This window comes from Lepidochelys kempii, chromosome 1 (genome assembly GCF_965140285.1).
Source record: "Lepidochelys kempii isolate rLepKem1 chromosome 1, rLepKem1.hap1, whole genome shotgun sequence".
Taxonomy (NCBI): domain Eukaryota; kingdom Metazoa; phylum Chordata; order Testudines; family Cheloniidae; genus Lepidochelys; species Lepidochelys kempii.
In genome coordinates this window covers 29,461,526-29,487,469 of record NC_136380.1, presented here as the reverse complement: position 1 = coordinate 29,487,469, position 25,944 = coordinate 29,461,526, and the positions used below count along the sequence as shown (strand labels likewise).

Sequence of the window (25,944 nt, the reverse complement as noted above, 5' to 3'; positions counted from 1 at the left end):
ACATTTAAAATTTTAACAGAGCAGGTCTGATAAACCCCCAACTGAGGATGGGTTTCACTTTTAAAAACCCACATTTTAACAGTATATTTGAGATTACACTTATTATTCAATCCTCTCTCTGATTTGTGACCAAGACTGTTGCTCGGACTTCTGTCCCATCAGAAGAAATAACATTCAGAATTCCGACCTAGCGACTAACCGGAGGAAGCTAAGCAGGGTTAGGCCATGTCGACAGTACAGGGGCTGCAACTGCACTACAGTGCTGTAACCAAACCGCTGTAGCAGCACAGCGTAGAGGTTCTCTCCAGGGACAGAAGTGGTTTTTCCATCGCTGTAGGAACTCCACTTCCCCAGTCAACAGCAGCTAGGTCGAAAGAAGCATTCTTCCATGGGCCTAACTGCGCCTACTCCAGGAGTTAGGTCAGCATAGCTCTGGCGCTCAGCATGTGGATTTTTCACACCCCTGAGCACTGTAGCTACATCAACCTAACTTTTAAGCATAGCCCATGCTTCAGTCATCCTGGGCAGCTGATTCTAACCTGTGGCCCAGGAAGTAGGAATAGTGCTTTCATCTAATGGTTTACGGCCCGTTGCCAGAAGTTCTCAGAAAACATGTGCCACGCCCTCCCAGCAGTTGCACCTCCTCTCACAAATGCAGTTGCTAGCAAAAAGAGCAGACTTCACTTCTGAGAGCCGTGAAGACAGCAGACCAGAAACATGTGGGGAAACCACATTCTCATGGCAATTCTAGTTTCACTGTCCAGGCAGTTCTCTAGGATCATTGGCCTGGTAGCCTATGGCCCTGTACAGCACCCTCAGTTCTGTCCTATTGTGTTCCCCTCAACAGTCATGCTTTCTTCTCTCCCCTTCTCATGGAAGTCAGAGTAGGGAGAGGGAGGGTCTTGCTATGCTTCCCTAAGCTAGGCTTCTTGGGAAAGATGCATGTGGGGACATTTGAGGTAAGTCTACACTGCAACCTCCCAGCCTGGGTAGACAGACTCAAGCTAGCACAATAAAAATACCAGTGTAAACATTGCAGCTCAGCCTGACCTCCAAGTTCAGAGCCAGGGGGCCAGGAAAACTTGAGAGCCCAAGCTACTATGTCTACATCATTATTTTTAGCACATTACTTTGAGCTGAGCAAGCGCAAGTCTGCCTACATCTCTCTCCCAGCTGCAGCGAAGACATACCTTTCTGGTCCCTAGATTGTGATTCTTTTGGGTTTTAGGCCTTGATTTAGCCCGGTTCTTAAGCAAATCCCTAATTTTAAGCTTGAGTAGTGCAGAATTGAGCCTCTGATGAGCCCTAGAGCAATCATCATCAAACCAACAACCCTGGCAAACACCAGAAAGTGCTGGAAAATACAAATTCAATGTAAAAAAAACCTATTACAACATTCTATTTCTTTTGTATAGAAAAGTCCTTTAGATGGGAATTTACCCTCTTCACTATACCAGAGTTTGAGGTAACAGCAACACTTTTAAAAGGGCCAGTTTTTTAATATCTGAAGCATTATCAGAAGACCTGTCATAGAAATGCACTAGACTGAAGACATTTAGAGTTTAAAATTTCACTTGTTCTTGCAAACATGTTTTTTCGATGTTCCATATCTTTTAGTAATTTATTCTGCTTGGATTACATTTTGGCTTCAAAAAAAGAAAAGGAGTACTTGTGGCACGTTAGAGACTAACAAATTTATTTGAACGTAAGCTTTCGTGAGCTAGTGAGCTGCAGCTCACAAAAGCTTATCCTCAAATAAATTTGTTAGTCTCTAACGTGCCACAAGTACTCCTTTTCTTTTTGTGAATACAGACTAACACGGCTGCTACTCTGAAACCAGTCATTTTGGCTTCAGCTTCTAGTAATGTAAACACCTCTTCTTATCAAACTGTGTTGGTCCCCACTACTTCTCTGGTGGCCACAGATACCAGACTGTGCTGTGCAATACAGATACTCCCACTAAAACCAGTAATACCTCAGAGAGGTTTTACACTCAGAGATTTGTAAATTTTTCTGCATTGCTCACACATACACACAAAATATTATGAGTTTTCTTATTAGAAATTTGCAGCCCTTTGTAAGTAAACATGTGCCATTAGTTTATTACTTTCCATGCAGCATCACCATCACCCTCCCGGAATTCTTTAGCCAGCTCCAAGCTGCTGAGGGGCAGGTAAGAAACAGCTGGAGACCTAGAGATGTACAAAAGCTATGAATATTATTTATTTGCATTACAGGAGGCATGGAGGTGCTCGGGGGCACCTTCTTCCACCCTCCAACCAACCCAGGTCAGTGCTCAGGAGGGGGTGGGGAGAATTCCCACCAAGATCTGCCCTGAGTGGGAAGGGGAGCGATCCTGGGGATCCAGGAACTGTGCTGAAGGAGGGGACTGACTCTAGCAGTCGTTCCCCGACAGGTCTGGGCTTCGGAACAGAGCAGGAGGCAATTTGGGTGTTTTTGCTCAGGAGGGGGCGGGGCGATCCAGAGGGGGTCTTTGCCGGGGCGCGGGGGGGAGTCCTCCCAGAATCCGTGCTAGGGGCGGGACGGGGGGATTCCCACCGGGATCCCTGCTGGGAGGGGACTCTCAGGTGATCGGGGGCGAGGGCTTCCCCAGCCAGGCCCGTGGGGGGGGGGGGAATCCTGCGCCCCTCTCCCCGCGGCGAGGCTGACAGGAGCTTGGCCCCCCGGCGAGCCCTTAGAGCTCTTCGCCCCCGGCTCATACCGGTGCACAGAGAAGCGCCCCCACCCCGTCGCCATGTCTCACCATGTGCTGGGGGTCACCAGCCGCCGCCATGTCCCCACGGGGCGGCCACAAGCGGTGCGGGCCCCTTTAAGGCCGCGACGCCCATACAGCCACTTTCCCCACTCCAGGACCAGCGGCGCCTCTACGCCACCAAGGCGCTGCTTGACCGACATAGCAACTGACCAATGAGGAGGAAAGAGTGGGGTTGCCCAGCATAGGTCCCACCCCCTATGAAATACAACGTCGTGCGTCACAACGCGACGTTTGATTGACATGTCAGCTATCCAATCAGATGATAAAGAAAGCAGTTTGCCCAATAGAAGGCGAAGGTTTGACAGAAGGGGCGTAGCCTCGTTCGCAATTGCTTGATCCGACCAACCGAATCGAGGAGGAGTAGTGACGTCAAGGTTTGTTGTTGATATAAGGTATTCTTGCTCAGGCACATATCGCGGGCGGCGGAAGAGGATGGTCTTTGTCAGGATGCTCGCGTGTCCTCTTAGCCAATGAGAAATCAGAACAGGCCTTGAGCAGGCCAATCGGAGCAGCCACTGAGGGAGGGAGAAAGAGATCCAATCAACGGCAGCCGCAGGACGTGAATCCGAGCTTTGATTGGCTACAGCAGGAGCGGCGGGGTTTGCCATTGGGTTACGAAGTTTGAAGGTTGGCTTGGCGCGCGGCGTCGATTGGCTGGGGGGGGGCGCGTGGGCGGGGCCGGCAGCGGGGCGACGCCGAAGCCGACACAAGGAAGCGGCTTGGCGGCCCAGGCTCTGCGCGGGGCCTAGCGGCGCAGCGGGCACGGCTGGAGGCCACGGGCGGAGGGTTACTGGCGCGCCTGAGCCGTTGCCGTCGGCCTCGCCCGGCTCGCTCCCCGCAGCTCGCGCCCTCCCTGTCGGCGGCGGCGGCGGCGCGGATGGCGGCGGCGGCGGCCCCGGCTCTGTACGCCTGCACCAAGTGCAACCAGCGCTACCCCTTCGAGGAGCTCTCCCAGGGCCAGCAGCTCTGCAAGGTCCGCCAGGGGCGGGGACCCGCGCGGGGCTGCGGGGGGACGGGAGAGGGGGTGCGCCTGGGGGCTGAGGCGGGACAGGTAGGCGTGAGGGGTGGTTCGGGAGAGGGCTGCGGGGGCAGCTGAGAGGAAGACGTGGGGGGGGAGCTGTGGGGGAGAAGGGGGAGGGACCTGAGTAGAGGTTGAGAGTGGGGGGCAGGAGGGGTCACTGGGGACGGGGGGAGAAGTTGGAGGCGAAGGGGGGGGCCTGAGCGGGGGAAGAAGAGGAGGGGCTGAGGGGGGCTGTTACTGGGCACAGGGTTTCTGGCTCTACCACATCCGCTCCCTGCCTGCCCCGTCTGTAATGCTGAGGCTGCACCTTGTTCAGGACAGGAAGTTCCCCAGCTTCGGGTGATGCCCAAAGGGGCCTTTTTGCCCTGGTGAAGGGATGAGCCGACTCGAGCTCTCGCACCACTTTACAAAACCAGTTGCACCCCCAGTGTCTGGCTCTGCTCATGGGTCTTGCCTAGAGCTATAGCCTGAGTGAGCCAGGATGCAATGCCATTTGGGGCTGGCCAGGGCGTAGGGGCACTTCTGGGCTATGGTTATATACTAGCACTTATGTTCACCCTCTCACCGGTGTTGAGCATTAGTCACGCTAATCCTCTGCTTAGCTGTACCTGGAAGAAAATGATGATGGTGGGTTTTAAACATCCCTCCTTGTAAAATACTTCAGAAATCAGTATCTATTTTATGATAAACTTCATAGCCCCGTCACACTTTCTGCATTCTGCTTCCTGTGGAAAAAAGGGGGTATGTTCTTTATTGAATCTGTTACATCAGACAGTTGCTACAAAACTAAATGGCGGAAAGCAAGTTGTAGGAAAAACTATTCTGTGTGTAGTTTTTTTAACCACTCAAACATCAATGGATGTATACAATAACAATATATAAAAGGTATGTTAAGAAGTCAGATGAGACTAACTTGTAATGTCATGGTTGTTCGCTTTGATAAATGGTTACTGACTTTTTTTCTTTCAGGAATGTCGAATTGCACATCCCATTGTAAAATGTACTTACTGCCGATCAGAATTCCAACAAGAGAGGTATGTATGTGTTCTGAAACTATTTCAGCCTTCATGAAGGAGTATTCAATTGATGCAAAACACTTCCTTCATGTGTGGCTAAAATCCCAAATTCACAAACATTGCTGTGGATTATCAATAATACCTTCAGAGGAATGCTGTGTCTTAAATCACGTGTTGCAATAATGCATATAATTATCAATGAAAATATTAGGCTTTTGGAAGTGAATTCTGTGAGTTGGCATAAGACAGCCACAATAACTTGCTTTCTGTAGTGTCCCAAATGTACTATATAAACATAAAAGAAGGCAGACTCCTTCCATACCTGGTTGTCTTTAAGTAGACATTGGGTGTAGCTTATATTTGCATGCATATTATATGGTAATTGCATATGGGAAAGAATTTGAAAGTTTGTGCTTGTTGTTAAATTCAACTTTGCAAAATCTTCTCTTTAGCAAAACTAACACAATATGCAAGAAATGTGCCCAAAACGTGAAGCAGTTTGGAACGGTGAGTTTGCAGTTCATTGTCAAATATACATACATATTTCAGTTTCAGTTGGTCTATAAATGCAAGAGACGTTGCAAAGAGTTGCATGTATCTTGGTATTATAAACTTATTTAGATTATTACTAGTTCAGTTTGTAAAATATTTTCAGTTATAGACACTATTTTACACACACACACTCACACTTTCTGAAAAATTAATCTTTTGGAATGAAAGTTTCTGTTCTTTCTCTCTGACCTAAGAAAAGTCCTCTGAAAAGCTTAAGGAAAAAACCCTCAGCTATTTGAGGTTTTTTCCCAGTTATAAAAATTGGCATACTTTTTCACAAAATTTAAAAAATGGTTCAGTTTGAAACTATTAATTCAGGGTAATTCACAACCAAGTTTGATAGTTATGAATCATGGAAACTTGTTCATCCTGCACATGTAGTAGAAATTAAAGTCTGTGTGCATTTTATATGTACGTGGCAAATCCCTGCATGTTTTCATAAATGCTCACTTGACAAGATATGCTGCTAGCTATCCGAGAGACTTAGTGTCCCCTTGGTATTTTTTTAATGAGCGACTCAAGGTGAAAATCTGGTTATGCACTATAAAGGTTCCATTATTAACATAATACAAAAATGAAGGTTCCTGAAGGAATGTTGACTCCACTGTGCTGTCAAGTATGCCATCAAATTCTACTTGTGTAATGTGGGCTGGTTAATATTACTGTAGGAATGGTTTATATTTCCTCATCTTTAGTTCTAACTTAGTGCTGTGTTAGAAAAGATTTGCATGTAATAATAGAATCCATATTAATGAACAGTATTTACGTTAAATTGCACTGTATGCTTTTAGAGAAGGTGTTGGTAATGCATAGCAATTTCTCATGTGAACAGAAGCACTTAAATCTTGTAAACTATGCCCTTAGATTAACACATTTTTACACGAGATTCAATTTATTGGACTAGTTCAATTTAAAAATTACCAGCATGTAATTTACCCAGCTCTTTGTAAACTTAAACTGGATAAAGTAGGATCTTTTTTGGAAGTTCTAAAGGATTGTAATACATCTCACCAAGCATCATATAGATGCACCAACACTTGGGCAATACTTTATCAAAAAAGGAAACCGCCTCGAAGCAAAATAAGGTCATATATGAACTAGAAGGGAATTTTTTAGAAACTGATTAATTTTGGTTTCTAATTGTGTGTCTTTATTGGCTTCATTTTATAGTAAAGGTTAAACTCCATTAACTGACCTTTAGTTAGCTGAAGTTTTGTTTTACTCCCCATAGGGTTGTAGGAGCAGGCATTATATCTGAAGCCTGTACCTGCAGTGCTCCGAAGTTCTGCAGTGCTCAAGTCTCTTGGCTATTTGAAGGGTCTTCCTTGTTCTCAGAAACCTTCAGAGAAGTGCAAATGATCTAATTACTCTTTTTCAGATTTAGGTAGATTTCTCAATGACAGAAAAAATGTTTGACCTTGTAAATTGGAGAAGGCAACATCCAAAAAAACTTACGCACTTCTTTCACAGAGCATGTAGGCTAGTTTGTGTGCAAAACACTGTTTATTTTTGTCTCAGTTGAGCTAGCATCACTTTAAAACAAACCAAAAAAATTAGGGCCATCATTGATTTAAATACCAAATTTTCCTCCTGTTCTTAACTTCAAGTTCTAAAGACTAGTTTAGAAGCATGATTATTTTTAATAATTGTAGTGCTAATTTGTTAAGCATTTTAAAATGTACTAATTTCTAGTTCTCCATTGTTTTTCAGCCCAAGCCTTGTCAGTACTGTAATATTATTGCAGCATTTATTGGCACAAAATGCCAGCGTTGCACAAATTCAGAAAAGAAATATGGACCACCTCAGACATGTGAACAGTGCAAGCAGCAATGTGCTTTTGATCGCAAAGAGGAGGGAAGAAGGAAGGTATGCTTTGTTGTGGTGGTACTGTAAAGGCTGGGTCTGAAAACGAAAGATACAATTTGAAATATTTCCCTCTTCAAAAATAGCAGGAGTTAATTTCCCAAATAGCAATGTGGTATAAAGAGAATTTCATTAGGCTTTCTAACAAAGATCTGACGCAGCATTTTGTATTAAACTTCTGAGTAATAGAGATTTGATGCTTCTCTATTGACTTATTCTGGAATAAATTCTTTCTTTTTTTACAAGCTAAAAATAATCTGACCATGGCAGTTGAGTAGTCTGTTTTTTTTTCACCCTAACCTTCAACGCTACAAATTTCCTTAGCTTGGATCTGTCACTTCCACCTTGTCCGATCCTTCAGTTTGAAAGAGTTCCTTTTAACCATAGAGTATAGCTGAAGAGAGGAAAGAGACTGCTCTCCACAGACCTGTGTATTTTAATTTCTTAGAGGGGCAATTGCCAAAACCATTTGTCCAGAAAGTGATGGTGAAATGACATTATGGGTGAGCACGTTTTTTTAATTGAACTCCAGAACAGTGCTGTCAACAAGAGACTTCTTTTCTCCTTAACTGCTACAAAATAATGTACTTGGTTTGTATTGCAGCTGGTTTAGGCTGGCTGATGCTGCCCTGAGTAAAGAAGACTTGAGTGGCTGCGTGATTCCTAAAGTAAAAATTTACTTAGGAGTAGGGATTTTCTCTTTGGTGGGGAGAGGGGTTGGCATTGGGGGAGGAATATTTGATATATGTCCAACACATGTTGTTGTAGCCATTTTTACAGGGCAACTAAAATGCTGAAGAGGAGAGGATTCACTTTTCAGAAGTGTAACTTAACTAGAAAAAATGATGCACTATATTGAGTTGATTTCATTTGATGTCATTTATTGTAGAAGGTAACTATTGGCCTTCATTGCCACATCCCACAGTGTATAGAAAAAAAAATATTGCGGCACGAAAATGGACTGTTACTGTGTATATTTCTAACTTTTTTTGTGTATATTAAAGAATAAAATCCGTGTTCTGGAGTCCCAGTAGTGGTAATCTAGCCAAAAGAATTCTAATCAAACCAATTTAAGACTGACTTACACAGGGATAATAGATAAAGTAAGATTTTTTTCCTCCAGAGAGATTTCTCCTAGTACTAAGTACAGTTGCCCACTTTTTGTGAATTTTTTCCTAAAAGGTTGATGGGAAGCTGTTGTGTTGGCTTTGCACACTGTCCTACAAGAGAGTACTGCAGAAGACAAAGGAACAGAGGAAGAGCCTAGGGTCTTCACATTCTAATTCGTCATCCTCGTCTCTTGCTGAGAAAGACCAGCATCATTCGAAACACCATCACCACCACCACCATCATCATCGTCACAGCAGCAGCCATCACAAGTAAGTACTCTGAAACTTTATGGAACTTGAAAAATCTTAACTTCTATGAGACAGGGTTAGTAGCGAAATGAAAGTAGCTGTTTCGATTACCGAATTGAAAATCGGAATAACATTTTGTGAATTTATTCCACAAATCCAGCAGAGTCTCAGTACTGCTATAAATGGAATGGACTAGAGTTAACTTAGTAGAAAAAAACCTTTTGGCAGTCTAATTACCAGCTGATGTTGAAACTGCCCATAAGTCTAGAAATGCTAATGGGGTTACTTATCTGAGGAGTAGATAAATGATGTCATGGCACCATCTTTGGGATAGAAGCAGGTCACCTTTGATTTTCCCCAATTATGATAGTAAATGTAATTCTTGCCAGAATATCCAATGCTGACTGACATTCATGGTGTTACCCTAAGGCACCCCACCCTTACCCTTCCATGGGCTCAAGGTGTAACTTGGTTAATTTAGACACCCCCACCCGTTCTAGGGCAAAAGGCACCTACCCTTACTTAGTTCTTAAGGTTCAGGGCCACCCAAACCCAGTTCCTAGGGCTCAGGGAGTAATCTTCTGCAGGTTTGCGGAGCCTTTTACTAGTGAAAGAGCCTTGCACAGTAATATTCTTAATTTCTTTATTAACAGTTACCAAAACAGAATGAACACACACACACCATACAGTGCTCACCACTCCCAATAAGGCAAATGAACTTTTCCTGGTGGCCAGTCAGGATCAGGTCATCTGGGACTCCTCCAACTTCTGCACAATATGGTTGGCAGGGTGTTGAGGTCTGGCAGCTGTGATCTTGGGCTGTGTCCTGGAGTTAGGTTCCAAAGAACTTCCTTTTGGACCCCTTTATATAGTTTAAACTTGAGTCCTGCTTAACTATATCTGGGGTCCTATCAAATTCGCAGCCATGAAAAATGCATCATGGACCTTGAAATCTGGTCTCTTGTGTGCTTTTATCCTATACTATACAGATTTAATGGGGGAGTCCCGTGTTTCTTAAACGGGATCCTGATCCAAAAGGTGGTTGCTGGGGGTGGGAGGATTGCAGTATTGCCACCCTTACTTCTGCGCTGCCTTTGGAGCTGGGTGGCCGGAGAGTGGTGGCTGCTCTGAAGGCAGCAGCACAGAAGTAAGGGTGGCAATACCATACCATGCCATCCTTGTTCTGTGTTGCTGCTGTGGGTGGTTCTGCCTTCAGGGCTGGGCTCCTGGCCAGCAGCCGTCTCTCGCCAGCCAGCCAGCTCTGAAGGCAGCACCGACACCAGCAGCACAGACATATGGGTAGTGGTACAACACCCCCCCCCCCCAACTCCTTTTTGCATCATGACCCCTACAATTACAAAACTATGAAATTTCAGATTTAAATATCTGAAATCATGAAATTTACGATTTTAAAAATCCTATGACTGTAAAATTGACCAAAATGGGCCATGAATTTGGTAGGGCCCTAGCTATACCTTAACCAGTCATTTTAAACTAAAATATTACAAAATAGGTCTTACCAGTCCTAATGTATTGCAAAACAATTTTTCAACTAATCATACCACACCACCTTAGTTGATTTAAATCTTGCAAAATTAGTCATGCAACATACAGAAACAATCAAAGAAACAGACAGAAACCATACAGATAAACAATAGAGAAGTAAAGACCATAAAGGCAAAACAAAAAATAAATATAGATGTCATAGTCACAACTGTTAAGTGATTCCTTGACAGACAGAATGCTATCAAGCAAAGTTTTCTTTAAACATCTTAAGATCTGTTTTTTTAATCTGGTGGTGGTGGGTACTATTAGGACAAGATCTCCATCTTAACAGATATTTCATTGTTTTAATGTAATTTAGATGGAATGTGAGGATGTGACTTCTTTTCTGCTTTATATCTCATGTCAGCTGCTCCCCTAATGTGGCTGCAGAAAAAGGTCTCAGACCTTACAATTGGGTGGCTGTCATGTCAGTAGCAGAGCAATGCTATTGTCATTTTAATTTTTTCTTTTAAACTTGCCACTTTAATCATGCTTCAGAGTGTTTGCAGCTGTCTTGCTGTGGCTTAAACAGTGGACCAATTTCTTTTGTCATGTATCTCTAGTTTTGTACACTTGTAAACACTTATTAGTCTTTGTAGGCAGCTGCTTTCAAGGATTTAGTGTTTTGTTTTACCATTCTGTTAAAAGGATGCTGTGTAAGAATCATACAGATGTTATCTGTAGGCTGGAAATAGTTTTACTTTAGAACCTCTTTATAACATTTTGTATTTCCTAGATTGAACAATGAAAAATTATAGCTGAAGTGCATAGATTCTTAAGGCCACCCTAAACATTTTTATTATACACTTCATTTTTCAGTTGCTCAAGACATTCTTACTATCTTCTAAGCTGAAACTTTTGCAGGTCTGATCTAATAAAAATTACGTTTAAAAAAAAAAAAAAAAAAGCTTGAGGGGAAAATTGGTTCAACTGCTCTTGAAAATGAAGACCAGGGAGGGGGGAATAAATTGCAATTTTCCCATTATAAAAGAAAGTGACTTTTGGCAAGCAGGTGAATAGTAGGAATGATAGGTGCCTTTATAGTGTCTGGTGAAAATCCATTTTGACTTACCCAAGATATAACTGCTCAAATCTTATTTCATGAGAGCATGATAAATGTCTAATAAATAAAACATTTTCAGATAACTTCCTGGTGTCATAAAGAAAAGAGCTTCAGTGTGTATGCATGTATTTGCTTGTATTTATTAAAATGCACAATTCCAAACTTAAACAGAGTTGATAATTTCAATTGACAGGTACCTTCCTGTGTAAACCGCCTCTGTGTTTTCCCACCAACTTGCCCTATCCAATTTTATTAGTATTGTTGGTAGATCAGTGCACATGCAGGTTTAAAGTGTGTAATGAATTAAATTGGGCTCTGAGGAGTTCAGTTTCATCCAATGCAATCTAAGTTGCACATACGTTGAGCATAACCATTTCACTTGTGCTCTCCGGTCAGCTTACCTTGGAAATGAATTAAGGTACAACTTATATTTGAAAAAACAAGTTCTGTTCAAAATTGCCAAGTATTAAAATAATGTTTGCAGAAGTAGGGAAATACTAAAACCAAGGCTGAATTGTCAACCCTAACTCTTCCCCTTGTGCCTTATGATAGCATGCAGTAGTTTAAAGGCTGTTTGCAAATGAGCCTGGCCTTGATGAGGAGTAATCCCAAATGTGCTTACTAAGTGCCTTGCTAATTATCCATCCAATTACAAATTTATAAACTGAGCTGCTCTGCTGCACAAAACTTTGATATGGATGCTTTTTCAGTTTCAGATAGTGGTTATGGAATTTGACCTGTATTACATGTATTTCAGAATCAGCAATCTAAGTCCAGAACAAGATCAGGGACTGTGGAAACAGAGGTAATTGCATTGCCCATTTCTGATTTTTTAGCAAATGAATGTTGTATTCTTTATTTGAAAGGTAATTTTTTTTTCATACTTGCATCTCTGATTGTTCAAGACTAATCTCTGTGTATGAGTCATTTCATATGTAAATAGTAGTAGGTTGCTCAGTTCTGCAGTATGAGACCATTCTACTGCTTTTGATTTATCATATTTGTTTGATTTCAGCCATAAATCCTCTGCAGCTATTCAGAATGAAACTCCAAAGAAAAAACCCAAACTGGAATCCAAGCCATCCAATGGAGATAGGTAAAGTTATATTCTACAGCTGAGATAGTTGAACTAAGTAGACCATCAGTTTGCTGCCAGTTGCTGTTTTTATTTGGCAGATTAGAAAGGCGAAAAATTACACTTTCATCCTAGTAACTTTTAGGGTTTTATGGCAGAGTGCTGTTAGTCAGTTGAGAGTTTATCAGTAGAAAGCTGACACTGTCCCTTTTTTTAGCTGCTTTGGGAAAAGGGAAGCAAAAGTAGAGCATAAGGCCATAGCTATCAAACAAAGAATATTCTGACATCAGTGATTTTTCAGAAGGACACAGATTTTGAATCTGGTGCTTTAAACTGATGTAGTATCTAGAAAATGTGTTTGGACCTAAATGTGTGAGACTGAACAATTTATTCTGTCTCTGATCAACAGTTGGAATAATGTACAAAGAGGCTGCTTCACTTAAGAAGAATTTGACCCCCTCAAAGCTAATACTCAATTATATTTCTGCAGGTGTATGTAATGTGTGCCATTAGTAAGGTAATTTGCCAGTTGCATCCATTTCTGTCAGGTACATACTTTTTTTGCATTAGTCCTTAAGGATGTTTGTGGAATTGTTAATTTAAGCAATTTGAACTTTGAAAAATGTGTTATTCTGTTGATGTTACAAGTAACAGGTTTTTTTTTAATTTTAGTAGCTCTATAAATCAGTCAGCAGACAGTGGGGGAACTGACAACTTTGTCCTCATAAGTCAGTTGAAAGAAGAAGTGATGTCACTCAAACGTCTTTTGCAGCAAAGAGATCAGACTATCTTAGAAAAAGATAAAAAGGTAAAGGCTACAGCTGCTTAATAAGACCTTATTAAATTTTTTCTTGTATCTTGTAGACTCAAGGAGCTGTCAACTTAAATTGTGTTTGAATGTTAAAACAAAATTAATACCAAAAATTTGTTTTGTGACTAGACAACGTTACCAAATTACAACGTTACCAAATTGTCCTTTTAAAAAGTTAAGTAGCAGACTTACACAGCTTGGATGTATTTTAGCTGTAAGGCAACTCTCCCTGAACGTAATGACTAGTGTTAAATGTATACAAGAGACTCACCTTTCAGGCAGCCTACTGTCTTAAAAACAGCCCCAAATATTTTAATTTTGCCAAACTTTTATTAGAAGCTCATTTCTTAAGCAACTGATTTGTTGACCAGTTTAAGGTTGTGTCCTTTGGTGTAAATGGGTGCTGTTGGGACTGCAATGTTAGGTTCTTGTATTGGTATATTGAATCTTTGAGGCTAAACTAATTAATCTGGACCACTTTAGAATGCTTAGAAAGTCCTTATCTCTAGCTGTTCAGTGGCTCAATTGAAATGAATTGGGCAGTCCAATTCATAATACAAAAGCTACCATTACCTTTTCTGGTAGTCCCATTGAAGTTAGTGGGAGGCCTTAAATCAGTCTGAAACTGAAACTACCTTTTGACTCTCTTTAAATTTGATCTAGGTGAAACACAAAAAGAGCAGTGTGTGGAAGGTTGTACTCCTGTTGTTAGTCTAAAGTGGGCACACAGTGACATGCATTTGTGCCCTTTTTACAAGCAAAACACTAAACTGAATTTTGTTGCTTGAGCTGAGAACTTTGTTTTTATATTCTGGGGTCATTGGTCTTTGCACCTAGTTTCTCCCTGCAGTACAGTTTGAATTAAATAACTGGCTGAAAGCAAATGCAGTACTTAATCTAGCTGGTCCCATTTATTAACATGAATGTTCATATGTCCCACTTTGTTCTCACTTCATGTCCTTGTAACTTGGTGGTGATTTGAGTTCCAAACATTTTTCAGAACACTTATCTTTAATTCTAGAATAGTGATTGTTGGTGCAATTAGTCCTTTTACATAAGCACTATAATCAGATAACTAAGACTACCAGTGAGTAGATATTGTCGCTAAACATTTACAGTGTGTATATATACACACTATGAGTTGCTTTAATACAGTTCTTCACTTGTCCAATTTTCTCCATAACTCACCAAGAGGATATTTGATAGAGCTGATGTTTTGCTAATCATGTTAGCTAGGAGGTCCAGTTTGGTGTAGATTAGAACAGACAAAATGCAGCTCAATTTGAATGATTGACAAGGCAGAGGACAATACTTGCGTTAGAGACGGTGATTAGTCTCCTGCTACATTTTGTCACTTAATGTTGTAATTGCAAAATCCTTGTTTCAGAATTGTTAGCCGAGCCATTTTAAATATGGCTATTCATTACTTTTAAGTTTAGGGAGCAGAGGATGTATTACAGAATATAGTCTACTTTTGAAAATGTAAATTCACTTTCCTCTGTGCAGGTTCTCACTCCTGGGTCTCTGCTCCTTAATGCAAAATAGCTGGAACTCCCCAAGGTTTAGGTGAGAAGTAGCAAGTAGTAGCACAAGCAGTCCTCAGCTAGTGGTGGTATGATATCCCATGCCTTAACCACTACTTTCAGAACCTTTCAGTCTCTTTTCGACCTTGATAGCCCTGTACCTCTTCAGCTCTTAAACACTCAGTACCTAACTGGTTTCAGAGTGACAGCCGTGTTAGTCTGTATTCGCAAAAAGAAAAGGAGTACTTGTGGCACCTTAGACTAACAAATTTATTTGAGCATAAGACTTTCGTGTAGCTCACGGAAGGTAACGCTCAAATTTGTTAGTCTCTAAGGTGCCACAAGTACTCCTTTTTCTCAGCACCTAACTGTTATGAATATATTTTTGTCTTCAAATTTTTTCTTATCCTGTGGCCTCTGTTTCTCTAGGAGCTTTGATAGAGTTGCCAGCCTCTGGGGATCATAGAAAAACTTCTGTTTGGTCTGAGTTTTTGTTTTGGCAACTTGTGCTTCAGCTCCTTCGTATTACTGTTAGAACCTTTTTCTTGGCATCTCATAGTTCTCTGAACTTCAAAGCTTTTTAGGTATTAATTTCTTTCAGAATAACATCCATTTCCTCAGCACCTGGGTGGGAATGAAGACCAGTCATACCTCCATACAGTACCTGTATGGCTGACAGGTCTGTTTATAAATGATCATATTCACAGAATCCTCAGCCTGGGAGTTAATAATTCAAACTAGTGGGACAATATGTGCAGGGCCTTCAGATATTTGCCTTGTGCACCCAAGCACTGAGAAATTTCTTTAAGCCCTCCTTAAGGCACTCTCCAGAGACTCCCATAAGTCCAGCATGTGGTCAGCCTGGTTAGCTCTGAAGGAAAAAATATAAAAATACAAGCCTTAATCAGCCTCTGACCACCTGGACTCTAGGCCTGCAGTGCCATGCCTTGTTTCCCTCTAAGCCCAGCAAACTAGTTCCCCTGGGGGGAAAAAATTCTGTTTCATCCCATCCAAATCCAAGGACTCTACCACAAATCAAGGTCTCGGTGCTCAATGTCTATGGTACTGACTTTTGTCACATCAGACTTTGAATTTTCTTTCAAACAAATAATTAGCAGGAGACGCCAGAAGAGAGCCACCTGCCCTCCAACTCATCACTTCCAAAGACTTGGGGCACCTTCACATCATAAGACCACAGCATCTTCTCTTCACATTGGTTCAGGACAGGGAAGACTGCTTTGGGGAGCCTCCATGGTGTGTTCAGCAACCTAGCCGTGTGTCTCCTGGTGATTTCATACCGTGTAGTGCCATCACTAATGCTTGCCTCTGATCCTTCATCAAGATAAGCCTGAGTTGGATACTGTACCCCAGGATTGGCTCTTTCAACAAACAAAGTACTGGCCTTTAATAGCAGTACACAAACCCCACAGCTCCTGTGCTGAGAGTCTGGGCACAGCCGTTGTTGATGCCTTTTGAGATGGTTAATGCTCCAAGTGCCCCTTTGGCTCACTACTTTGCTGCCTTAATAGAAGCATGATGGTGGTCAGGGATACAATGTCTGCCTCCTGGATGCAGAACAGATTAACTGAAGGAGTAACAAGACATGCTCTGTAAGGATTTGACTTTCTCTAATGCATAAAGTTGGTGGGATCTGGATTAGCACCAGTCCAGGAATTTAGAAGGGCAACAATTAGTACATACGTGGAACAAGAGCCTCCATCCAATTGAGTGGCCATGCTCTTGCATCCTATTTTGGACCACTTGGCAAAGGTGTGTCAGACAACTCACACGACTTCTTTTGCTTCAAATGTTGCTGAGAAGTACATATTGCCCAGGACTCTGCCAGCAGTTTCTCCCATCCCAGTGAAAGCTTGGTGGTCAAGACAACCATGGCTAGAGAATACATCAGACAATTATCCTACACATCAGAAACTGCTGGGCCTTCATGGCCCAACGGCATATTAACTACTGGGGAGCTGACTGAATGTAGTCCACAGGACAGATACCAGGAACTCAAAGATGGTTGATAAAAGTGTGGGGCTGAGCCAGTACTGGGTGCAGGTGTTCTTTTATATGCAAGTGACAAGGTAGCAAGAGCTATTGCATCAGGAATGGATTTCTGTAGGTCTGCTTGCCTACAAGTATCTGGGTTCCAAAAGGAGATTTAGAAAAAATTCTGTTCTGAGAATATTACGTAGCTGGTATGTCAGAAGAGTAGGAATTACTTGTAGTTCTGCATCCCTGAAGATGTCATCTTGCAGAATTTTCTCTTTCCCAGCTCCATTCAGAGTGGAAGGGAATCTTTGTAAGGTTACTGCTCTTTCAACCCTTTTGTTATGACTGGCTTGTTTGGCTCTGGGAGGCTTCGCTTCCTGATAAATGAGACTTGACTAGAAGGCTCCAAGAGTGGCACTGCAGGTCTTACATGGCTTGTACTTCTGCCCACTGCCTTTGGGGATCAATACACCTCTAGAGCATTTTTCTGCCTGTTTCATCGTTGGTATCTGAGAGCCAGGGGCAAGAAACCTGTAAGCTAGTCTTTAGAGGAGAATTAAAAGATAAGTAACTTTCCTATATAAACTTCACTTGTGATTTAATTCTCCTATCAATGTAGTGTTTGCAGTGGCAATTCTAGATCTCTTGGAATTTACTCTCTGTTTAGGAATGAGATATAATAGACTTATTCTTCAGAATCATTTTATTATGTCTCTGTAGATATTTGCCATGTAAATTACAGCTTTATGCTAATTAACTGTTGCCATAGTCCATCTTGGCCAGTATCCTGTATCCAACAATGGCCCGTAGTACAGCTTCAGGGGGGCAAAACAAGACAATTATGCAGTGATTCACCCATCTTCCACACCAGCTTCTGGTAGTCAGAGGTTGAGGGCTGTCCTGAGCTTGGGATTGTGCTTTGACCATCTTGGCTAATAGACATTGATGGACCTATGCTCCATGAATTTATCCATTTCTTTTTTTGAACCCTGTTATACTTTTGACCATCACAACACGTTCCACAAGTTACTTGTGCACTGTGTGGAAAAAGTACTTCCTCTTGTTTGTGTTAAAGCTGCTGCCTGTTAATTTCATTGTGTGACCCTTAGCTTTTGTATTGTGTGAAAGAGTAAATAACACTTGTCTTTTCACTTGTCCAAACCATTCTTGATTTTTATAGACTTAGTCATCTCTTTTCTAAGCTGAAGAGTCTTAACCGTTTTTCTCTCCTTGTACGGAAGCCATTCCATATCTTTGGTCATCTTTGTTGTCCTTCTTTGAACTTTGCACTGCCCTTTTTTGAGCTGGGGTAACCAGCACTGGACAGAGTATAAATCCATGGTGTCCCCACACCTCGAATATAGTGGCATTATGATATTTTATCTATCCCTTTCCTAATAGTTCCTAACATACGTTAGCCTTTTTGGCTGCTGCTGTGCATTGAGCAGAAGTTTTCAGAGAGCTATCCCCAGTGACTCCAAGGTTTATCTTGGGTGGTGACGTTTAATTTAGAATGCATCGTTGTATATGTATAGTAAGGAGTATTTTTTCCAGTGTGCATTACTTTGCACGAATCAATGTCAAATGTTATCTGCTGTTTTGTTGTCCAGTCATCAAATCATAGGAATGGAAGAGATCTCCAGAGGTCATCTAGTCCAGTCCCCCTGTGCTCATTGCAGGATTAAGTATTAACTCAGTCAACCAGTTTTGTGAAATTCCTCTAACTTCTTGCAGTCCTCTTTGGACTTACTAGCATGAATAATTTTGTATAATCTGCTAACTTTGCCACTTAACTGTTTACCTCTTTTTTCCAGATTATTAATGAATACATTGAACAGCATGGGTCCCTGTGCAGATCTTGAGGGACCCCGCTGTTCACCTCTCCATTGTGAAAACTGACCATTTAGTCCTATCATGTTTCCTGTCTTTCAACCACTTACTGATCCATGAGAGGACCTTTCCTCTTATCCCACGGCTGCTTAGTTTCCATGAGAGCTTTTGGTGAGGGACCTTGTCAGAGGTTTTCTGAAAGTCCAGGTACACTGTATCAACAGGATCACCCCTGTTGGATCACATGCTTGTTGACTCCCTCAAAGAATTCTAGTAGATTGGTGAGGCATGATTTCCCTTTACAAATGCCACATTGACTCTTCCCCAACAAATCCTGTTAATCTATGTATGATCATTCTGAAAAACTTTACTATAGTTTCTGCCTGTTTGCCTGGTATTGAAGTTAGGCTCACTGACCTGTAATTGCCAGGATTCTGGAGCCCTTTTTAAAAAAAATTGGTGTTACAGTAGTTACCTTCCAGTCATCTGGGACAGAGCCTGATTTTAGTGACAGGTTCCACACAACAGTTAGTAGTTCTGCAGTTTCAAATTTCAGTTCTTTCAGAACTCTTGAGTGGATACCACCTGATCCTTGTGACTTATAACTGTTTAACTTATCAATGTGTTCTAAAATCTCTTCTACTGGCACATCAGTTTTAGACTGTACTTCAGATTTGTTGCTCAAAAACCAGCTTTGTGCCAGCGTCATAGCTAAAGCCTGGCAGATGAGTCTCATGGCTGAAAATAAAGCTAAGTATTGTAAATCAGTGTGATCCAACATCTGAAAATACTTTGAAGGACTAGTCTTCCATATCCAGTTCCCAAATGGGACTTTCACACGTAAAAGAGATATTTGACTTGTGCTGTAAGATATTTTTAACCTTGCTGAGCTGTCAACACAAGAAGCAGTAAATGAAGAAAGTAGTCAGTGTCCCCGAGAGACTTTTATGCCTCAAAAGTTATTTTATGGATCTAAGTTAATTAAAAATACGTATGAGGTAGCATTCCAAAATATCCTTATAGGAATTGTTTTTCTTAGTTGACAGAGTTGAAGGCAGACTTTCAGTACCAGGAGTCTAATTTAAGGACAAAAATGAACAGTATGGAAAGAGCTCACAAGGAAACAGTGGAACAACTGCAGGTAAATACTTAAATAGTTTTAATAGAATAGGTGTCAAAATATTTTGTATACTTGCTTTGAGAAATGAAATAGTTTAAATATAACCATTGTGCACTGTCATCCTTGCATGAGTTACCAGTCATTGAAATGGATGGATCAGTTCCCCTCTCTGAGCTGTTTCAGGTTCTCACTCTCTCTCTGCCTGAGTTACGCCTGCATTATCTTCAGTTTTCTTTTCAAATGTAACCACTAGATAGCTACTTTTTAAGAGCAACTGAGGCGCATCCTCTCTTCTCCCCCCAGGTAGTTCCTCATGCCCCTCTTCTCAAGGGGCATACCTCATACTTTAAGAAACACTGATATACCTGTTCTGTGTGGTATAATGACCTAGCATAACTGCACAATTTTATTGCAGTGCAAGAGGTTAATCTTGCAATGATGTAACCTACATTGAAAGTACAACTGTTTTAAGCAGCAGGAAAACCTGAATCAATTTATAAAGTCTAGAATGAACAGAAATATCTACAATGCAGTAGATGTATTGATTTTTGCAAATCCGTGTGAGTGATTTGGCTTTGTCTTCCTTTATAAAACTAGTGGAAGATGTGGAGCTTAAATACCTGAGCTATGCTGAAAACTTCTGCCGTTATGTTGATTTATTCTTAGGAATAGAAGTTTTACGCAAGGGTGGCTTCATAACTTCAGCAAGACAGTTGTGCATGGCATTGTTGAATAACTGCTCCCTCCTATTCAAGAAGTTTGTTGATCTTTCTGCAGTGTGTCACTGATGGATATAGTACTGGAATTAAGAGTAACTATTAGGACTTTTGAACAGTGTTTCTGTTATCTTTAAACAGAAGAGTGTTTCTATAAATCTTTCTTTTATCTATATTACAGGCCAAAAACAGAGAACTACTCAAACAGGTTGCTGCGTTGTCAAAGGGTAAAAAGTTTGATAAAAGTGGAAGTATACTAACATCTCCATGAGGAACTGGTTACTTAAATGAGGATTACTACTCAATGTAAATTTGAGTAATTCTGTGAAGCCCTTAAAATCCTGTGTAGTGGAAAAATATTTTTGCACACAAGATTAGTCGGCATGTTTCCTACACATTTTTATAACTAATATGCAGCTTTTTAGTTAAACTGTTCAGATAAAGTACTTCAACTGGCTTGAAGAAATTTATTTTATTTTTTTTATATTGGGAACTTTTTTGCCAGCAATAGTATTTAACAATTGCAGAGGGATAATACAGCAGTGCTCTCTTTAAAACACATCATGCAATAACAAAATAGGTGTACTTTCTACAGAGTTCAAAGCAGCAACTGAATCCCTTAAACTATGCTAACTTTGGCCAAAAGTTCAGTTTCAAGTTTATAAATCTGCAAGGGCAACACTTTTGGAATAGGAATATGGACACTGGGTTCTGGCAACTGTTCTTTTGCTTTGTATTAAAATATAGGACATTTAGGTTGGAAATCATGGTGCTCTTAAATGAAACTCAAAAGATGTATACATATGTGTAAATACAACTGTAACAGTTATATTCTTAGTGATAACAAGTGAGTAACTAGTGTTTTACATTCTTGTGATTGGAATTTATTGAAAGATTATCTATTGTACAGTACCAGAGGCAAAGTGTGGTTTTTTTGTAAGACTTACTGTAGACTTTTTTCTTGCAAGTGCCTTTCTCCAACTGTTTATTTATAGGAATGTTGGTATTTTGTACATAGCGTTTTTGTTTTAAGATCATGTTTAATAAATGGTTGTGTATATATAAATGTGTGTACAGAGGAATCAAACAAAGATCAAAGTTGCTAGTGCAGTGCTTGAAGCAGCATGAAGAACTAGCTAATTGATGGATAGTGTGTATTGACTTCTTTAACCTTGTTAGATTGCATCTGTGGGGTTTGAGTCTGGTTAGTGCTTATTATGCCAAACACTTCCTAAATAAACAATTCATATGGTTTTTGCCACACTAGACGATAATGCTTTATGTATTTTTCCTGTTGGCCCAGTACTAATTTTTTTAATTTCACAGCAAGCATTGTACTCCCAGTGTTATATCCCGAAATTAGCAGTATAGTTAATACTCACTACTTTATTTTTAAAACTTGCATATTCACTTTGTCTTGGTTTTAAATGTACTTAGTTGTAATTTATGGTCACTTTTTAAGTAACTAGATTGACACGTACTTAGTTTATGTAAAGATATACATCGAGAAAACAGTAGCCAAAACCGTAATGGTCAGTACATAAATAAAGGGAATGGATGTGGTGTCAAATGAAAACTTACTGTTCAACCCCTCGAATGGAATCTTCTGTTTTTACATTTAGTTAGCTCAGTTTTAGCTCTGCTCCTAATGGACATCAGTACAAGTGTCTTAGTAGGATGAAACAACTTCGCATAACTGGGGGTACACTGTTTAGGAAAGCAAATACTTGGAATAGTCTGTCAGATGGGAGCTCCAGTTCAGATGTGGACATTGATTTGGTGACTCGGGAGCTGCTTGCACTTCAGCTAGCTTTGTCTGACACCTTGCTGCTTGGAGGACTAGAATCTAAAGTCCTCTGGCTGTCTATCCAGATGCTACTGAATTGTGAACAACTTCAGCAGTTTAGACAGACTTAGTCTAATGAATAACTTTAATTTGGAAAAAGCAAGCTAGCTTGTTTCATACAGTGAAGATGTATTTGGTTTTTTTGTACATGAAGATCAACTTTGTAAGTTTATAAAAACTGTTCTTAATAAACTTATTAATACAGCTAGGGTAGAAAATGCTGCTGCTATCCTTTTGGGATGTTAGTTGTATTGATACAGTTTTAAAAAAAATTAGGAGTTTTTCTGACTTTCATTAGTTCAGAGTAATATTTTGATACTGGGGGCTTTTCTCTCCAGTTTACTGGCCACCAGTCCATGGTGCATGTGGATTTTAAAAACCAATTCAGAACCATGCACATCAAATTGATGAATTATTCCATTAAGTGATTGTTATTCAAACCTCCTTGAGCTGCAATAGAATTTTTTTTTAAGAAAAAGTTCAATATTATACTTGAATTTTATAGATCCCAGTGCTAAAAACATTTAGGGGCTTCACAGTATTTAGTTATAATTAAATACTTGATCTCTTTATTCTGTAACCTAACTTAACTTTAATTTTTAAAGTTTGTAAACTAGCCAATCAAATCCCAGTCCTGACGAATGCGATCCTGGAGCTGTAGAGCATTGACATAAGGAACTGATTGTACTGTAATGTGCTTTTTAGCCTGTTTTTAGTTGTCAGTTAACATTGACAGGTGATTGCCACTTTGGCTCAAGTTATTTATGTATTTTAAGTCTGTGAATATTGCAGTCTCTTTTTAGATAGTATGTCTAAATATGCATCCTGTAGTGAAGCTATTCAGTTGTCCACATTTATAGACTATTGAAATCCTGTATTGACACACATCTGACATTTTGTACCTTTTTCTAAATCCAATATTTCACAATAAAAGCTTGTCAAAACATTTAGTTGTCTGTTTTATATTACTCAAAGTCATAATTTGTTTTAAACATCCGTAGTGCCAAACATTAACCAGAACTCAACATCAGTCCCACTTTTGAGGGGAATTGTGAAGGATCTGTTCAAAGAACTAAGCTGCCATAGATATTGCATACATGGAGCATTCTTCAAATTGCAACAAGTGATTGTTTTTGAATAATTACCTACTTTAGTGACTCAATATATTATTGCTCTTCTCTGTTATAATGTGATAATGCATGGAGCCACTTCAGGGGAGCGACTACATGTGTAACTCAAGAGAAATAGGCCTGGTATAGACCTAAAACTTAGGCCAACTTAATTTTCACAGCCCTGAGTGATGCAGTTTGCACACCCTCTGCGATGTAGCTATGTTGACAGAAGAATTATTCGTTTGACCTAGCTACTGTCTCAAGGGGGTGAATTTGCTGCAGCAAAGGGGAAAAACCCCTTTTGTTGCTGAAGTAAGTGTCTGCACTACAATGGCTCTAGCTTCTGCTTGTAGGGTAGACATACCCTTAGTGAGACTTCCTAAGCATTCAACAAAAACTTAGAGATGCTATAAAATTGGGCATGTTTAACTAAAAGATTCTCTTCCAAATTGACAATTTCCTCATACTTAGTTTTGATAGAGCGGCTTCATTAAACTGCAGGCTATTTCTCAATTCCTTATGCTTCACCTTCAAAAAGCTGGTTACTTCATTTTATCATCTTGTGTTCTCTGTGGAGAGAACAAGATATTTTCTTGGAGTTTACTTTGCCTTTAGCATCGGCCTTCCAAAATAGTGTTTCTATGATTTTCTTAGACTGTTTTACACTAAACTCTTACGTATATGAACCATCCACATCATTATAGGAAATGAATTGGATGGGCTTATTAATGTATAGCATCTTGGAACTAATGTGAGGTCATATCCTGTGAGTTTTGAAACTGCTTAAAGTGACCCGCATTCCATCATTGGAAAGACTCTGATATTAATCTCACAATCTTCAGTATGTTTACTTGGCGTGGCTCAGCTTAGGCGCCAACCACTGCTATTACAAGTCCTGTCATCGCTACAATGAAACCAGTCTCAACAGAATAATACTCTTAGGCTAGTGCAAACTTGGGTCAGGCCCAGAGCTGAAGAATAGCTCTGTGTAGCTCACAAGCTTGTCTCTCTCACCAACAGAAGTTGGTCCAATAAAAGATACTACCTCACCTACCTTGTGTCTCTATGTGATTTTTAAAGCTGAGTGAGTTGCATGTGTGGATGTGACTCATTTTAAACCTGGCATATCTATATAGCTTATATAAGTAAACTTGAGTCAGAGGATGAATCAAAAAATCCAATTACAAGTGCCTGTACAGGGTTATGTATTGTTTAATGAAATCTGATTTTAAATTGGCGCAAGTTGTGTATAAACAAGATCTCCAGTCTTGGCGGTCTGCAGCACCTCCAAGAAGCACTGAATTTACTTTTTTTTTTTTAAAACAAGTTATAGTGAATGCAAATTGTCAGATCTGTAATCTTTAGCAGAATAAAAAGTTTTGTACAGCATCCTTATTTTCTATACGTGTCCCTTTTTATTGTGTTCTTGAAGTTTGACTGGTCTGTAAAACTAGTGTAATAGAAAGTAACAGTGGAGAATGCAGCATTTTACCTTAAGCTTTTCTACTAAGGAGCCCAACACTTGACAGCTGTGGGCAAAGTAAATGTGGCTTGTTTAAGAGTAGCAGCTGCATTAGTCTGTATCCACAAAAAGAACAGGAGTACTTGTGGCACTTTGGAGGCTATCAAATTTATTTGAGCATAAGCTTTCGTGGCTACGGCTCACGTGGCTTGTATATCTTGAACAAGCACTGCTGCAAAGCTGCATCATGGAAAAGGAGTATTTTAAAAAAACAACTCTTTAGTATGTATGTACAGAAGAAACTGTGTGGAAAATATAAATGTTCACTTGAAAAAAGCATTCTATCCCACTGACCCACTTGAGGCAAGACAGGAGTTTGTTTACTTTACAAGTAACTTGACCTCACTTTGTCTACCTGCATTCTTATGCATTGGCCAACAAATGTTCTTCAAAATAAGACACTAGTTTTATTATTGTAGAGTCATAGAATTTTAAGGCTGGAGGGGACAACCCAATCATTTAGTCTGATCAGGTATATCACGGGCCACCAACACCATCCAGCACCCACGCACTAACTCCCACAATCAGAATTAGACCAAAATATTACAGCCCACAAGAGATTAGACTTGTGTGCTGCAGGCAGAGAATAGGAGGAACTGAGGTGCACCGTCCTCAAGGCCCTTGCCATGGCAGGGAACTGAGATATATCCAAATCATCCTAGCGAGTGATCTGCACTCCATGCTGAAGAGGAAGATGAAAAACCACCAAGGTCATTTCCAATCTGACCTGGGGGGAAAATTCCTTACCAACCCCACATATGGTGTGATCTGTTAGAAATAGCATGTGAGCAAAAAACCAGCCAGAAAAAGCACCTGAGAGAGTGCTTGGTACCACCTCAGAGCCCTGGTCCTCCCCATCCAATGTTCCATCTCCAGCTGTGGCCGTCCCTCAGGCTTCAGAGAAGATAAAACAAAAACTAAAATACAGTAGGAGGAAATCTATGCTATTTTCATTGAGACAGAATGGGAGAATACCTCCAGCATTTATCATAGTTAAATATAAATAAATGTGGTTTTTAATTTATAAGGCGGGCAGGTCACACTCAGAGGCTTGCTGTGTAAAAGGGGTCACCAATAAAAAAGTTTGAGAACAACTGATCTAGAGCAAGCTGTGCTTGGTGAACTTGATTTAGTAGTTTGAGATAAGCTATCTCAGGCACATACTTGCATACGTTTAACATTTCACAGCATCTCTAGTTT

At 40.5% G+C, this 25,944-nt stretch overlaps 2 protein-coding genes across 6 annotated transcripts in view; one reads left to right on the top strand and one right to left on the bottom strand.

Moving 5' to 3' along the window:
* CEP57 (centrosomal protein 57) overlaps positions 1-2,931 on the bottom strand; it is a 29,246-nt gene extending 26,315 nt beyond the window's left edge. For 3 of the 4 annotated variants that reach the window (XM_073337681.2, XM_073337692.2, XM_073337696.2), the window contains exons 1-2: positions 2,765-2,931; positions 2,108-2,192 (exon numbers count right to left, since the gene is read on the bottom strand). In XM_073337681.2, coding sequence (XP_073193782.1) covers positions 2,108-2,192; positions 2,765-2,916 — 237 coding nt within the window. In that variant the 5' untranslated portion in view covers positions 2,917-2,931. The remainder of the gene's footprint in view (positions 1-2,107; positions 2,193-2,764) is intronic. The other variant, XM_073337704.2, reaches the window with a different exon arrangement.
* A 525-nt stretch (positions 2,932-3,456) lies between these two features.
* FAM76B (family with sequence similarity 76 member B) lies at positions 3,457-23,056 on the top strand. 2 transcript variants are annotated; one of them, XM_073337728.1, is made up of 10 exons: positions 3,457-3,749; positions 4,767-4,831; positions 5,266-5,320; positions 7,076-7,231; positions 8,411-8,607; positions 11,952-11,999; positions 12,210-12,290; positions 12,945-13,077; positions 19,468-19,569; positions 20,446-23,056. In XM_073337728.1, the coding sequence occupies exons 1-10, from the start codon at positions 3,654-3,656 to the stop codon at positions 20,533-20,535; spliced, it is 1,023 nt and encodes a 340-aa protein (XP_073193829.1). In that variant the 5' UTR covers positions 3,457-3,653; the 3' UTR covers positions 20,536-23,056. The 2 variants fall into 2 exon arrangements, with proteins under 2 accessions (XP_073193829.1, XP_073193818.1); XM_073337717.1 differs by having other exon boundaries at positions 12,942-13,077.
* The last annotated feature ends 2,888 nt before the right edge of the window (positions 23,057-25,944 follow it).

Excerpts from the sequence above, each read along its gene's own strand:
- FAM76B (XM_073337717.1), top strand. The coding sequence starts at position 3,654 with ATGGCGGCGGCGGCGGCCCCGGCTCTGTACGCCTGCACCAAGTGCAAC. Across the intron at positions 13,078-19,467 it reads TCTTAGAAAAAGATAAAAAG|TTGACAGAGTTGAAGGCAGA; the intron begins GTAAAGGCTACA and ends TGTTTTTCTTAG. Across the intron at positions 19,570-20,445 it reads AAACAGTGGAACAACTGCAG|GCCAAAAACAGAGAACTACT; the intron begins GTAAATACTTAA and ends TCTATATTACAG.